Source organism: Zingiber officinale, chromosome 4A, assembly GCF_018446385.1.
Source record: "Zingiber officinale cultivar Zhangliang chromosome 4A, Zo_v1.1, whole genome shotgun sequence".
In the NCBI taxonomy this organism is placed as follows: domain Eukaryota; kingdom Viridiplantae; phylum Streptophyta; class Magnoliopsida; order Zingiberales; family Zingiberaceae; genus Zingiber; species Zingiber officinale.
Genome location: NC_055992.1, coordinates 60853222 through 60868099, shown reverse-complemented (window position 1 = coordinate 60868099; position 14878 = coordinate 60853222). Strand labels below are relative to the sequence as shown.

General features: G+C 36.9%; 1 protein-coding gene across 1 annotated transcript in view; it reads left to right on the top strand.

The window, feature by feature from the left end:
• Positions 1–642: 642 nt before the first annotated feature.
• Positions 643–14878, top strand: part of LOC121969953 (catalase isozyme 2-like) — a 36907-nt gene continuing 22671 nt past the window's right edge. Inside the window, exons 1-2 of the mRNA XM_042520286.1 lie at positions 643–701; positions 1022–1118. Coding sequence (XP_042376220.1) covers positions 687–701; positions 1022–1118 — 112 coding nt within the window. The 5' untranslated portion in view covers positions 643–686. The remainder of the gene's footprint in view (positions 702–1021; positions 1119–14878) is intronic.

Below are 14878 nucleotides of genomic sequence, written 5' to 3'. Positions count from 1 at the left end.
TGGTAGTATCAAGGACAGTGTTCCTACTTGCTATAAAGTAGAAGCAATCATTAAGGAACCTGCTGTGATCTTGTAGTAACTGGCATGGGTAACAAACTAAATCCTAAATGATGTAAAAATTCTAAACCTTAAATGAGAGCTTTGGATCGACAAATGCAAAATTTTACGATATTATATTGATTTCATCTTCTATTTGAGACATCCTATTATATACCTTTGAAGTTGTTTCCGCTGTTTGAGAAAAAATTGAAGTAGTTGCGAGAGTTGAAAGGTGATAAATCGTAATACTAAAACTCTAAACCAAGTAAGTCAATGGACTGTGGTTCAGATCATAAATCGTATCTATTTGATGAAAATTAGAAAATTATAAAAAGCTATTTGATGATTTATTAAATGTGTGATATCCTTTTATAAAAATCCGATAAGATGTCCCCTGGTGAGTAGTAAAATGCCGTTATCTGAGTGACAATACGAGGTACTTTGTTTTCTTATTTAGGATTTGATGCGGAGCTAGAACAGGGAAGACAGAAAAGAAACGCACAAAAGGTTGAAACGCGTCAGTTCGTTTGCTAAAAGTAAACACCTCACTTCCTAAGGTCAGACCTGAAAGCTATGTATTTGATACCTAGTTGAGGACGGCAACCCTCGCGATTTAACCGCTGCGATCATAGTCACAAGGAACAGCAATGGATCCTTACAAGGTAGCGTGGCGATCCCCTCTTCTTCCTTCTTACCCATGAAAGATCAATATTTTGCATATATTTCCCGCCCTACCGCCGGAAGTTGAATCCTTGTTGTTTCTTTTGTTTTTTGCCCTGTTGATGTTTCGATATTAATTGTATGATTTGCTAGAAATCGTTCGAATCCGTGCATGTTTCTCTTATCTATGGGTTACTTAGTTTGTATTCTCCGATTGTTTCTTCATTATTTTTTTGGGATTTTGTGGAAAGGCTGGATCTTTACGTTTTGCCAAACATATGTTCTTCGTCTAATTATTTCTTCGGTCTTTGGTTTGGTGCAGCAACGCCCATCGAGCCACTACAGCTCCCCCTTCTGGACCACCAACTCCGGGGCCCCTGTTTGGAACAATAACTCCTCACTCACCGTTGGAATCCGCGGTAATGGAAGATCTACGTATATTGCTTCTGATTAACCGTTTTATCACCTTGGTCGATCTTTTGTAGCTATAGCTGCCTGTTTTATTGGCGAGGTATAGAGATTTTATTGAGATAAACTGAGTTATTATTTTATGAAGTAGTCCCTCTGGAGAGTATAAAAAATTCCATATATGCGGACAATTTTTGAGTTAATAAAATTCCTTCTGTTTTTAATCAGTAAATGCAAATATACAAATTACTGACTAGAAGCCAACAACAAATACATCCCTCCACACAAAAACTATAAGTGGTATCTCTCAAATAGTACAACTACAACTATTCACTCTAAATGAGCTCCTGCTATTCACTGCTCAAATAGAACCTTAACATTAGGGTATAAAATTCTCTTCTTTTCTTTTTTTGATAATCCAGGTGTTTGAACTTTGCCTTACTAATCCAGGCTGGAGGTATATGGTATGCACACTTATAAGCCAACTTCCAAAATATTAGTACCATATGGGATTCGAACCCTAGTTCTATTTACTATTTGGGATTCAAAGTTCAAATCCTAGTTCTCTTTATTGCTCGTGCTTTATCACCGCACCACACCCATGGGGACATATAAAATTCTTTCTTTGATTCTATTGGTGAGGGTATTTCCTCTAGATGATATTTTTTTCCATGAGGTATTTATTCCTTTTGTTTCATCAATTTCAACCAAATTCAAGAGTGGTTGATGATTTAAATTGTTGCTACATCAATTGGTATCAAAGCTAAAGTTTTATGGTTCGGTCTTGGTATTAGTTATCCCTTCAGTCTCCTTCACACTCTATGCGATGGGCAATGAGTTTTTTCTTCATTCTCGTCCACTAGCAGGATAGCTCTCACTACTTGTTGATGGTTGCTACTCGGAAAATCTAATGGTTCCACTGTATAAAATTTTGTACAAAGGTCTGAACCTTTTCCTAGCTACCATGTGTTCTTTTAAATTAAACTTGGATCGCCTGCGGAACTTAACACGTTTGATCCAAAGTTTAATTTATTTGTTCTTTTAGGTTTAGACTTGGATCTCCTGCGGAACTTAACACGTTCGATCCAAATCACCTAGGTTATTAATTCCATTAAATATTAATTTCCAAAATTGGCTTCCAGGACTGCATGGCGAGGCATATGACCTTCTTGGATATGGGAACAACCACCACCGCCTAGACAAATCCTTTTAAGGAAAGCTAATATTTAATTTCCTTAAATAACTTTAGGTCAACCGAAAAGAACAATCAAATCACAAGGAAAAGAAAAAACAAATAACACAACATCGAAAACAAATTCAAAATACTAGAATCGCATGCCTCTTGTATTTGGTATTTTTTACATGAAGATGAAACTAGTATGATGCGGAAATAAAATACTAGCATACCTTTTCTTTTGCAAGCAAAAACCTCTAGGTCTTCTACCGTATTCCTCTTCTAACCTCGGACGTTGTGTGAGCAACGATCTTCCGATATGAGAAATCACCAAAGTACCTTCTTCTCCTCCTTGCAAGGTTCGACCAAATCAAGTGCACCTCCAAGGAAGAAGAGAAACAACCAACCAAGCTCCAAGGAATGAAAGTTTTCTCTCCTTCTTCTCCAAGCTAGAAACCGGCCACCACTTAATCTCCAAGAGCAAGGGGAATTTCGGCCACAAAGATGGAGAGAAGAGAAAGGATGAGGCCGGCCACACCAAGGAAGAAAAGAGGGAGAAGAATAATAAAAGTTGTGTGTCATGAAGGCACCCCAACCCCCTCTTTTATATTCCTTAGCTTTGGTAAATAAGGAAATTTAATTACAATAAAATTTCCTTAACTTTCCTTGACATGAATTAATTAAGAAAAATTAAACAAAAATTTCCTAAACCTTCATGTCATGACCGGCCACATCAATAAGAGCAAACAAGGCAATTTCAATCAACAATTAAAATTCCTTATTTGTCTTCGGAAATTTAAAAAAAAAATAAAATTTCCCTTTAAAATCCCTTTATGGTTGATAAAAAGAAATTTCAATAATTTTAATTTTTCAACATGTGAATAATTTACAAAGAAGAAAAATAAAATATCTTTCCAATCTACAAATAAGGAAAGAGATCTAATCTCTTTCTTTAATCTTTTGTAGATTCTTTTAAAAAAGATATTTTAATTTTTAATCTCTCCAATAAATTTTATCTTTCACATAATAAAAATTTAAAATTAAAATTCTTTTTAATTTAATGGGGGCCGGCCACCTAAGCTTGGGTTCAAGCTAGGGCTGGCCACCCATGAACCAAGGCTTGACCGACCCTAGCTTGATCCACAAGCTTGCTTGGCCGACCCCTACATCATGGGTATGAAGGTGGGTATAATACTCTATAAATAAGAGGCTACGATAGGGACCGAGAGGAGGAATTGGTTTTGGTCTCCCGATAAAATTAAGCATCCCGTGTTCGCCCCGAACACTTAACTTAATTTTATCAATAATAATTCATTCCACTAGAGAACTATTATTGAACTACCGCACCAATCCCAAATTACATTTTTGGGCTCCTTCTTATTATGAGTGTGTTAGTCTCCCTGTGTTTAAGATGTCGAATGTCCACTAATTAAGTGAGTTACTAACAACTCATTTAATTAATATCTTAGTCCAAGAATAGTACCACTCAACCTTATCGTCATGTCGGACTAAGTCCACCTGCAGGGTTTAACATGACAATCCTTATGAGCTCTTCTTGGGGACATTATCAACCTAGATCACTAGGACACAGTTTCCTTCTATAATCAACAACACACACTATAAGTGATATCATTTCCCAACTTATCGGGCTTATTGATTTATCGAACTAAATCTCACCCATTGATAAATTAAAGAAATAAATATCAAATATATGTACTTGTTATTATATTAGGATTAAGAGCACACACTTCCATAATAACTGAGGTCTTTGTTCCTTTATAAAATCAGTATAAAAGAAACGACCTCTAATGGTCCTACTCAATACACTCTAAGTGTACTAGTGTAATTATATAGTTAAGATAAACTAATTCCTAATTATACTACGACCTTCCAATGGTTTATTCCTTTCCATTTTGGTCGTGAGCTACTGTTTATAATTTATAAGTTACTGACAACATCATCTTCTGTATGTGACACCACATACTATGTTATCTACAATATAAATTAATTGAACAACTACAAATGTAGACAATTTGACGAAATGTGATTCTTTATTCAAAATAAATGTTTACAAAAGCTTAGGCTTTCAGTATACACTCTAACAATCTCCCACTTATACTAAAGACTAAGCTGCCATATCTTCTGCCATACATCTGATTCACATTCCCTCCACATGCCGATCGAAAGCTTTTGCCGGAAGGGCCTTAGTGAAAGGATCTGCCAGATTATCTGCTGATGCAATCTTGGCGATGACAACTTCTCCTCGCTTCACGATATCTCGTATCAGGTGGTACTTGCGCTCTATATGTTTACTTGCCTTATGGGCTCGTGGTTCCTTCGAGTTTGCAACTGCACCGCTATTATCACAATAAATTGTGATGATTTTAGGCAAACCAGGAATCACATCTAAGTCCATTAGAAAGTTCTTGAGCCATACTGCTTCTTTAGCCGTCTCTTCCATGGTTGAGTCCGAAACGCATTTCTGCTTAACACTCCTCCATGCAATGGCTCTACCTCCTAAAGTAAACACATAGCCTGATGTAGACTTACTGTTGTCCCTATCTGATTGGAAATCTGAATTCGTGTAACCCACAGGGAGCAAATCGTCTGCTTGGTAAACTAGCATATAATCTCTAGTCCTTCTCAGGTACTTTAATATATGCTTTACCGCAGTCCAATGTCCTTATCCAGGGTTACTCTGATATCTGCTAACCATGCCCACGGCAAAATAGATATCAGGTCTCATACATAGCATTGCATACATTAGGCTTCCTACAGCCGAAGCATAAGGAATTGCTTTCATGTCCTCTATCTCCTTTGATGTCTTCGGAGACATCTCTTTAGATAGAGCTACTCCATGCCTAAAAGGTAAGAAACCTTTCTTGGAATCCTGCATGCTAAAATGAGCAAGGATTGTATCTATATAAGAATAGGCACAGCATTCTTTTCTTGCAATCCCTTATAACTTTGATCCCAAGAATGTGTGCACAATCTCCTAAGTCCTTCATATCAAATTGTTTGGACAACCATACCCTTACGTCCGATAATACCTTGACATTGTTGTTAATTAACAAAATATCATCTACGTATAGTACAAGAAATACCACCACGCTTCCGTTACACTTCTTGTATACACAAGACTCATCCGGACACTGAATAAATCCATATGACTGGATTACTTCATTAAATCGGATGTTCCAAGACCTTGAAGCTTGCTTCAGTCCATAAATGGACCGATTGAGCCTGCACACTAGATGTTCTTTGTCTTTTTCAATGAACCCTTCTGGTTGCATCATATGGATGTTCTCTTCAAGACTTCCATTAAGGAAAGCTGTCTTGACATCCATTTGCCAAATCTCATAATCCATATGAGCAGCAATGGATAAGAGTATCCGGATAGACTTAAGCATGGCTACCGGTGAAAAAGTCTCCTCATAATCGATTCCCTCTTTCTGAGTATACCCTTTCGCAACAAGCCTAGCTTTGAAGGTTTCTACCTTCCCGCCTGTCCCTCTTTTCCTTTTGTAGATCCACTTGCATCCAATGGCTTTTACACCATCAGGTGGTTCTACAAGCTCCTAGACCTTATTAGAGTACATAGATTCTATTTCAGAATTCATTGCCTTTTGCCAAGATGTTACATCTATATCTTGAAGTGCTTCGTCATATGTTCGGGGATCAGGTTCATGTTTACCCGGGATTAAGTCCGAAAACTCTCCCAAAAACATGAATCTATCAGGCTGCCTTACAACCCTCCCACTACGACGAGGCACTGTCTGTGGTTGTGTATCATGTGTGACACGTGTTGCAGTCTCTTGTGGTACTTCATCTTGTACTGTTGGTACTAAGGTAGACGTGTCCTCTCTAAGTTCTTCTAAAACAACTTTGCTACTGGGCTTGTGATCCATTATATAGTCTTCTTCTAAAAACTGGGCATTGGTGCTAACAATGACCTTCTGATCTTTAGGATTATAAAATAAACCACCTTTCGTTCTTCTGGGATACCCCACAAACACACGAACTTCTGTACGAGATTCTAACTTATCAGCATCTGGTTTCAGCACATGTGCTATGTCTTAGACTGGGCTTTCGCTCATTCCACAATTCCGTGGGAGTAGAAGAAACTGATTTAGAAGGTACTAAGTTCAGAATGTACACTGTCGTTTCCAGGCGTATCCAAAACGAATTTGGTAATTCTCAATAACTCATCATCGATCTAACCATCTCCATAAGAGTCCTATTCCTTCGCTCTGCCACACCATTCTGTTGGGGTGGGATTGAATCCCGGCCTCTGATAAGTAATTCCTAAACTCTCCTAAGAGGTATTCGCCACCACGATCAGACCGTAGTGTCTTGATACTTTTAACTAGTCGTTTTTCCACATCAGCCTTATACTCTTTGAACTTATCAAAACACTCGGACTTGCGGCACATTAGGTAAATGTATCCGTATCTTGAATAATCGTCTATAAAAAAGACAAAATATTCAAAACCACCTCTCGCCTGGATAGACATAGGACCACACAAATCAGAATGAACCAATTCTAACACTTCTTTGGCTCTATACCCCTTGGCCTTAAAAGGCCTCTTGGTCATTTTACCTTCCAAGCAAGATTCACAAGTTGGAAAATTTTCCAACTCTAATGAACCCAAAAGTCCATCAGCTATAAGCCTTTGAATCCTACTTAAGTTAATATGACCAAGCCTTAGATGCTAAAGATATGCTTGGTTCATTTCCAAAGGTTCTTTTCTCTTATTTGAGTTAGAAGATGAGTTATAAATTTCCATATTTTGCTTTGTGGGAGAAATTGGATTTAAAGTATATAAATTGCCAACTAATGCACCAGAACAGATAATCACTTTATTTCTCTTAATAACTACATCGTTACTAAAGGAAACTGAATATCCATCCAAAAACAGTTTAGAAACTGAAATTAAATTCTTTCTAAAACTGGGTACATAAAGATAATTTCTTAAAACCAAATTTCTATTCCTATTAAAAGATAAGTAGACGTCTCCCACTACAACAGCCACCACCTTAGTAGCATTGCCCATGTAGACGGTAATCTCTCCTTCAGTTAGTCGTCGGGTTTCCTGGAACCCTGTAAGGAATTGCAGACATGATCAGTGGCTCCCGTATCTACACACCAGGTGCTGGTAGATAACACCGCTAAACATGTTTCAACAACTAGAGCATGAGATATACCTTTGTTGTTCTGATTCCTACGAGGACAGTCCGCCTTCCAATGCCCTGATTGCTTGCAGATGAAGCACTTACCCTTCGACTTCTTCATTCCAGCTTTAGGTCCTGTACTCTGAGATTTATTCACTTTCTTTGCTGGACCAACTTGTTTCTTCTTCTTCTTCTTTCCTTTCGGTTTAGAAGTAGAACCATTTTCAGCATAGTGAATATGAGAATTGTGACGAAACAAACCTTCTGCTGCCTGAAGTTCTGTCAGTAGTTCCGCCAATGAATATACCCTTTTGTTCATATTGTAATTCAGGCGGAATTGCTCAAAACTTCTAGGTAGTGTTTGAAGGATCATATCGATCTGGGTTTCCCCATCAATTTCTCCTCCAAGGATCTGTATTTCGTTCAGATAAGCCATCATTTTTAGGATATGATCTCTCACAGGAGTACCCTCTTGCATGGTGGCTGTCATTATCTTTCTCATGGCTTCTTGCCTAGAAGCCCGATCCTGATGACCAAAGAGTTCTTTGAGATTGTTCATAATATCATAAGCTGTTGGTAAATCTTGATGTTGATGTTGCAATACATTTGACATTGAAGTCAAAATGTAACACCGCGCCATCTCATCTGCTTTTACCCATTTCCTATGATATTCAATCTCCTCTTGGGTAGATTCCCCAGTGGGTGCATCAGGGCAAGACTTAGTCAGTACAAACTTATAGCTTTCAGCAGTAAGAACAATGTCCAGGTTCCTTTTCCAATCTATGTAGTTAGGACCAGTAAGTCTATTTTCTTTTAGTATGATGGCTAGTGGGTTGAAAGTCATCCTAAGAATCACAAATAACTTTTGGTCAGAACTCTAAATTTAGAATAATATTATTCCTCAAACAATACTATTTTAAATTAACCAACACCTCAAAACACCGTGAATTTTGTATGCCACGATAGTGTGGACGTATACAAATTCAACATTTGTAAAAGGAGGGTTAAACCCATTAATTTTATTATCTTGTCAACCTAACTTTTTGACAAATAAAATTAATAGTTGGTATCCTTTGGTCACACGAATAATAGCAGTGACTCCGATGGGGATGATACTATTAGACGTGCCTAACTGTACACCATTACTTGACACTAAGTCCATTAATAAGATTGTGCCCCTTCCGATGGGGAAGATCATACGCTCTTAATTAACTTCCTATAGTCATCCAAAATGAAAGTTTGTTCTAGTGATCCACAAACAAGCTCATCCGATATGGAGGAAGGCACTCAGAGCCAACGCGCAAGCTTGTTTGCATTACTTACAAACCAGTAATGGAGACCGTGGAATTTATTTAAAATCCCTCTCCCACTTAGTTATTTATAAATGAGGAATTTTAACTATGCTAGCCTACTAAACATGTATACTAACACACACAATACAATATAAAAGCAATAAATAGAAAAACTAATTTTCAACTATTATAACTTTTATCTATTGTTGTCCTCCGTGTGTCGCCAACCCTAGCTGCTGCTATCTTTGGCCACTGCCACCGGGTCTAGTTGTCGCATCCATCTTGCTCCTTGTTCCGCTGTGCCTCTGGTCCTCAAAAGGTTCCACGCCTTGCAAGATTTGATCCGTGACATATATAGAATTTTACATTTTTCGATCCTATATTCCTCGAAGGAATGTACATGTAAACTAGATCGAACAAAAAATAAAAATTTACATCCATCGATCCTATATTCCATAAAAGGAATGTACATGTAACTAGATCAAAAATAAAATCCTAATAAAACTAAATACAGCTCCTGCTGTATTTTATAATACAATCATGCACACACATAAATGCTCTTGACATGTCCAAGAGTCTAATCACACACATAAAAACTATAAGCCATAATAGTTGGATCCTGCATCCACAAAGTTAGCACATTCTACTATTAACCTGCCTAAATTATGTATGACATGTGCATAATTAAACTAATACCAAATACACAGAGGCAAAACCCTAGCTCTGATACCAATTGATGGTTTCTACTCGGAAAACCTATTGGTTCCACTGTACAAAAATTTTGTACAAAGGTCTGAACCTTTTCCTAGCTACCATGTGTTCTTTTAAATTAAACTTAGATCACCTGCGGAACTTAACACGTTTGATCCAAAGTTTAATCTATTTCTTCTTTTAGGTTTAGACTTGGATCTCCTGCGGAACTTAACACGTTCGATCCAAATCACCTAGGTTATTAATTCCATTAAATATTAATTTCCAAAATTGGCTTCCATGACTGCATGGCGAGGCACATGACCTTCTTGGATATGGGAACAACCACCACCGCCTAGACAAAGCCTTTTAAGGAAAACTAATATTTAATTTCCTTAAATAACTTTAGGTCAACCGAAAAGAACAATCAAATCACAAGGAAAAGAAAAAACAAAGAACACAACATCGAAAACAAATTCGAAATACTAGAATCGTATGCCTCTTGTATTTGGTATTTTTTACATGAAGATGAAACTAGTATGATGCGGAAATAAAATACTAGGATACCTTTTCTTTTGCAAGCAAAAACCTCTAGGTCTTCTACCGTATTCCTCTTCTAACCTCGGACGTTGTGTGGGCAACGATCTTCCGAGATGAGAAATCACCAAAGCACCTTCTTCTCCTCCTTGCAAGGTTCGGCCAAATCAAGTGCACCTCCAAGGAAGAAGAGAAACAACCAACCAAGCTCCAAGGGATGAAAGCTTTCTCTCCTTCTTCTCCAAGCTAGAAACCGGGCACCACTTAATCTCCAAGAGCAAGGGGAATTTCGGCCACAAAGATGGAGAGAAGAGAAAGGATGAGGCCGGCCACACCAAGGAAGAAAAGAGAGAGAAGAATAATAAAAGTTGTGTGTCATGAAGGCACCCCAACCCCCTCTTTTATATTCCTTAGCTTTGGTGAATAAGGAAATTTAATTACAATAAAATTTCCTTAACTTTCCTTGACATAAATTAATTAAGAAAAATTAAACAAAAATTTCCTAAACCTTCATGTCATGGCCGACCACATCAATAAGAGCAAACAAGGCAATTTCAATCAACAATTAAAATTCCTTATTTGTCTTCGGAAATTTAAAAAAAAATAAAATTTCCCTTTAAAATCCATTTATGGTTGATAAAAAGAAATTTCTATAATTTTAATTTTTCAACATGTGAATAATTTACAAAGAAGAAAAATAAAATATCTTTCCAATCTACAAATAAGGAAAGAGATCTAATCTCTTTCTTTAATCTTTTGTAGATCCTTTTAAAAAAGATATTTTAATTTTTAATCTCTCCAATAAATTATATCTTTCACATAAGAAAATTTTAAAATTAAAATTCTTTTTAATTTAATGGGGGCCGGCCACCTAAGCTTGGGTTCAAGCTAGGGCCGGCCACCCATGAACCAAGGCTTGGCCGACCCTAGCTTGATATACAAGCTAGCTTGGCCGACCCCTACATCATGGGTATGAAGGTGGGTATAGGTGGGTATAGTACTCTATAAATAAGAGGCTACGATAGGGACCGAGAGGAGGAATTGGTTTTGGTCTCCCGATAAAATTAAGCATCCCGTGTTCGCCCCGAACACTCAACTTAATTTTTACAATAATAATTCATTCCACTAGAGAACTATTATTGAACTACCGCACCAATCCCAAATTACATTTTTGGGCTCCTTATTATGAGTGTGTTAATCTCCCTGTGTTTAAGATGTCGAATGTCCACTAATTAAGTGAGTTACTGACAACTCATTTAATTAATATCTCAGTCCAAGAATAGTACCACTCAACCTGATCGTCATGTCGGACTAAGTCCACCTGCAGGGTTTAACATGACAATCCTTATGAGCTCTTCTTGGGGACATTATCAACCTAGATCACTAGGACACAGTTTCCTTCTATAATCAACAACACACACTATAAGTGATATCATTTCCCAACTTATCGGGCTTATTGATTTATCGAACTAAATCTCACCCATTGATAAATTAAAGAAATAAATATCAAATATATGTGCTTGTTATTATATTAGGATTAAGAGCACACACTTCCATAATAACTGAGGTATTTGTTTCTTTATAAAGTCAGTATAAAAGAAACGACCTCTAATGGTCCTACTCAATACACTCTAAGTGTACTAGTGTAATTATATAGTTAAGATAAACTAATTTCTAATTACACTACGACCTTCCAATGGTTTGTTCCTTTCCATTTTGGTCGTGAGCTACTGTTTATAATTTATAAGGTACTGACAACATCATCTTCTGTATGTGACATCACATATTATGTTATCTACAATATAAATTAATTGAACAACTACAAATGTAGATAATTTGACCAAATGTGATTCTTTATTCAAAATAAATGTTTACAAAAGCTTAGGCTTTCAGTATACACTCTAACACTTGTTACACCACTCAAAGTCTAGTGCTGACCTCTAGTGCCCTCACCAAATGCAGACAATCTTCCTATGGCAGCTTTTTAACCATTCCGACAACCCTCTCTATGGCATCGACATCTCATGTTAATCTTTGACGCCTTAAAAAAACATTGCCTAATTTGCCCTCATCGTTGTTATCCTTGCCTCTTCTATTTCAGCTACTACCTTTGACCTTGTCCCTTTAAAAAATTCGATGTCAAACCATAAATAAGTCTTGATGCTGTGAAAATCTAGTGATGAGGTGGATGCTGAGGTGGAAGTGATGATGTGGAGGTCTACTAATGTGTCTGCCCCTACTAGACATACTACGTCACACCTAGTCCAAGTAATATTTCCTTGTACTGTGAATTCAAATTATTCCTACATGTGTAGAGTCTCATACTTTAAACATGTGATATTTTACAAAAACTTTGAGTAATAATTCTGACAAGTGGTCATAGTGTATACGTCTTCTCGCAAGAAGTGGTGAATCCTCTGTGAGTTGTCCAAACACCTTCGAGCACTTCAACTTATACCCAATCATCTCGAGTTCACATCTCCAAGGAGATGCTTTGCTTAAGATGTCAAAGTATAAGTATAAGCCTTATCAAGGTGACTTGAACACCTCAAGTTGAAAGAAACTTGCACTCGAACTGCAGTAAGTACTTCATAGACATATCCATATATGTAAAGAATCATATGAAGTCTTATAGCAGGTCACTCCAATGAACTAGTTACCATAAATATGATCCATATTTAACTCTCGGCATCCCAATGTCTCCAGCTAGTGAGTATAGTTGTTTGGTTAGACCAAGGAGTATAATCTGTGCTAGTTTCACAGAATCGATGATGTCTGAATATATTGATTCATTGACTATGGAATATTTCAATACTTTCATAATTACACATGTAGAGACACTCATTAGTTGTGATCCAATCACAAGTTCTCTTATGTTATGAATCGTATTGTGGACTTTCAGTAAATGAGTTTAAGACCATTTAAACACGTAAGTAAAGTGCGCTCAAATAATGAATCGTTATTTATCGAAATAAATAGTATAAAATATAAGGCGATTGTCATAAGACATCTCTCAAACATAACATACTCCCACTTAATGTTAATCGCCACGGTGTCCTAAACCGTAAGCCTGAACGCGACTCTCAAACTTGCTTTGTGGTAAAGTCTTTGTCAAAGGATCTGCTAGGTTCCTTTCGATGAAATTTTTCTCGAGTTGTATTTATTTCCTACGGATGATCTCCCTAATCAGATGATAGCGATGAAGCACATGTTTGGATCGCTAGTGAGACCTGGGTTCCTTTGCTTGCGTAATGGTTCCAGTGTTATCGCAGTAGACTGGTAATGCTTCAACAATGGTCAGAATCACTCCTAGTTCAGTGATGAACTTCTTTATCCAAATCGCTTCCTTTGCTACTTTTGAAGATGTATTCCACCTTATAGGTAGAATCTGCTATGGTGCCTTGCTTGGAACTCTTCCAGCTAACTGTGTCTCCGTTCAATGTGAATATGTATTCAAACTGGGACTTGGAGTCATTCTTGTCTGTCTAGAAGCTGGCATTCATATTCCCGCGTATAATCATATCACCGTCTCCATATACCAAGAACATATCTTTAATTCTTCTTAATTACTTAAGGATTATCTTGACAGTCGGATCTGACTGGTATCTACTCGTGACACTCAAAGCATATGATACATCGGACCTTGTACATAACATACATGATAAATCCTATCCCAAATGCATAAGGAATCTTATTCATGCAAATCCTCTTATCTTCTGTGCGTGGGCACATAGATTTTGAAAAGTGAATTCCATGCCTCATGAGTGTGAAACCTTTCTTGGATTCAGACATGCTAAACCGTGTTTTAACACTCTAGACTGTGAAAAATGAAGCAACCTTTTTGATCTATCTCTATAGATCCTCATTCTGAGGATGTAAGTTGCTTCGCCCATGTCTTTTATAGATAATGTCTTGAACAACCAAACTTCAACTGACTGTAGAACTAGCACGTCATTTCTTATGAGTAACATGTCACCTACATATAATATTAGAAATACGACTACACTCCTACTAACCTTTTGGTATACATAATATTCGTCAAGATTTTGTAAGAAATCAAACTCTTTGATTACCTCATCAAAAATGGATATTCCAACTCCTAGATGCTTGTTTCAATCCATAAATGGACTGTTGAAGCTTGTGTATTTTATTTTTATCAACAGATGTGAAATCCTCAAGTTGTATCATATATATGCCATCGAGTAGGTTTCCATTAAGGAAAGTTGTTTTCACATCCATCTGTCATATCTCATAATTATAATGAGCTAACATGGTCAGGAGTATCCGAATGGATTTAAGCATAACTACTAGTGAGAAGGTTTCGTCCTAGTCAATTTTTTGTCTTTGACAATATCTCTTTGCCACCCATCTTGCTTTGTAGATAATTACATTACTATCCATGTCAGTTTTCTTTTTGAAAACTTACTTTCACTCAATGGGCGTAATGCCTTCAGGTGGGTCCACTAAATTCCAAACATGATTTTCATACATGAAATCCATTTTCGACTTCATGACTATAAATCACTTGTCCTTTTCTGAACTTTTTAGAATTTTTTCATAATTAGTAGGTTCTTAATGAATAATACATCATTCGATTCACTTATGAGAGATCCATATCTTTCAGGAATATTGCGTGTCCTACGAGATCTACAAGGAAGTTGTGTTACCATATGTTTAATCGATGGTTCATCATTATGAGTAATCGGCTATGGTTCTTGACCAGACATCTCTTCAGTGTCTATTGGAGTCTTCAACCATACTCCCACTTGTTTCCTGTAAGAGAAACTCTTTCTCTAAGAATGTCGCATGCCTTGAAACAAATACTTTTTGTTCCAAGGGATTATAGAATTGATAACCCTTTATTTCTTAGGGTAATAAAAAAATAGACACTTATCAGACTTAGCAT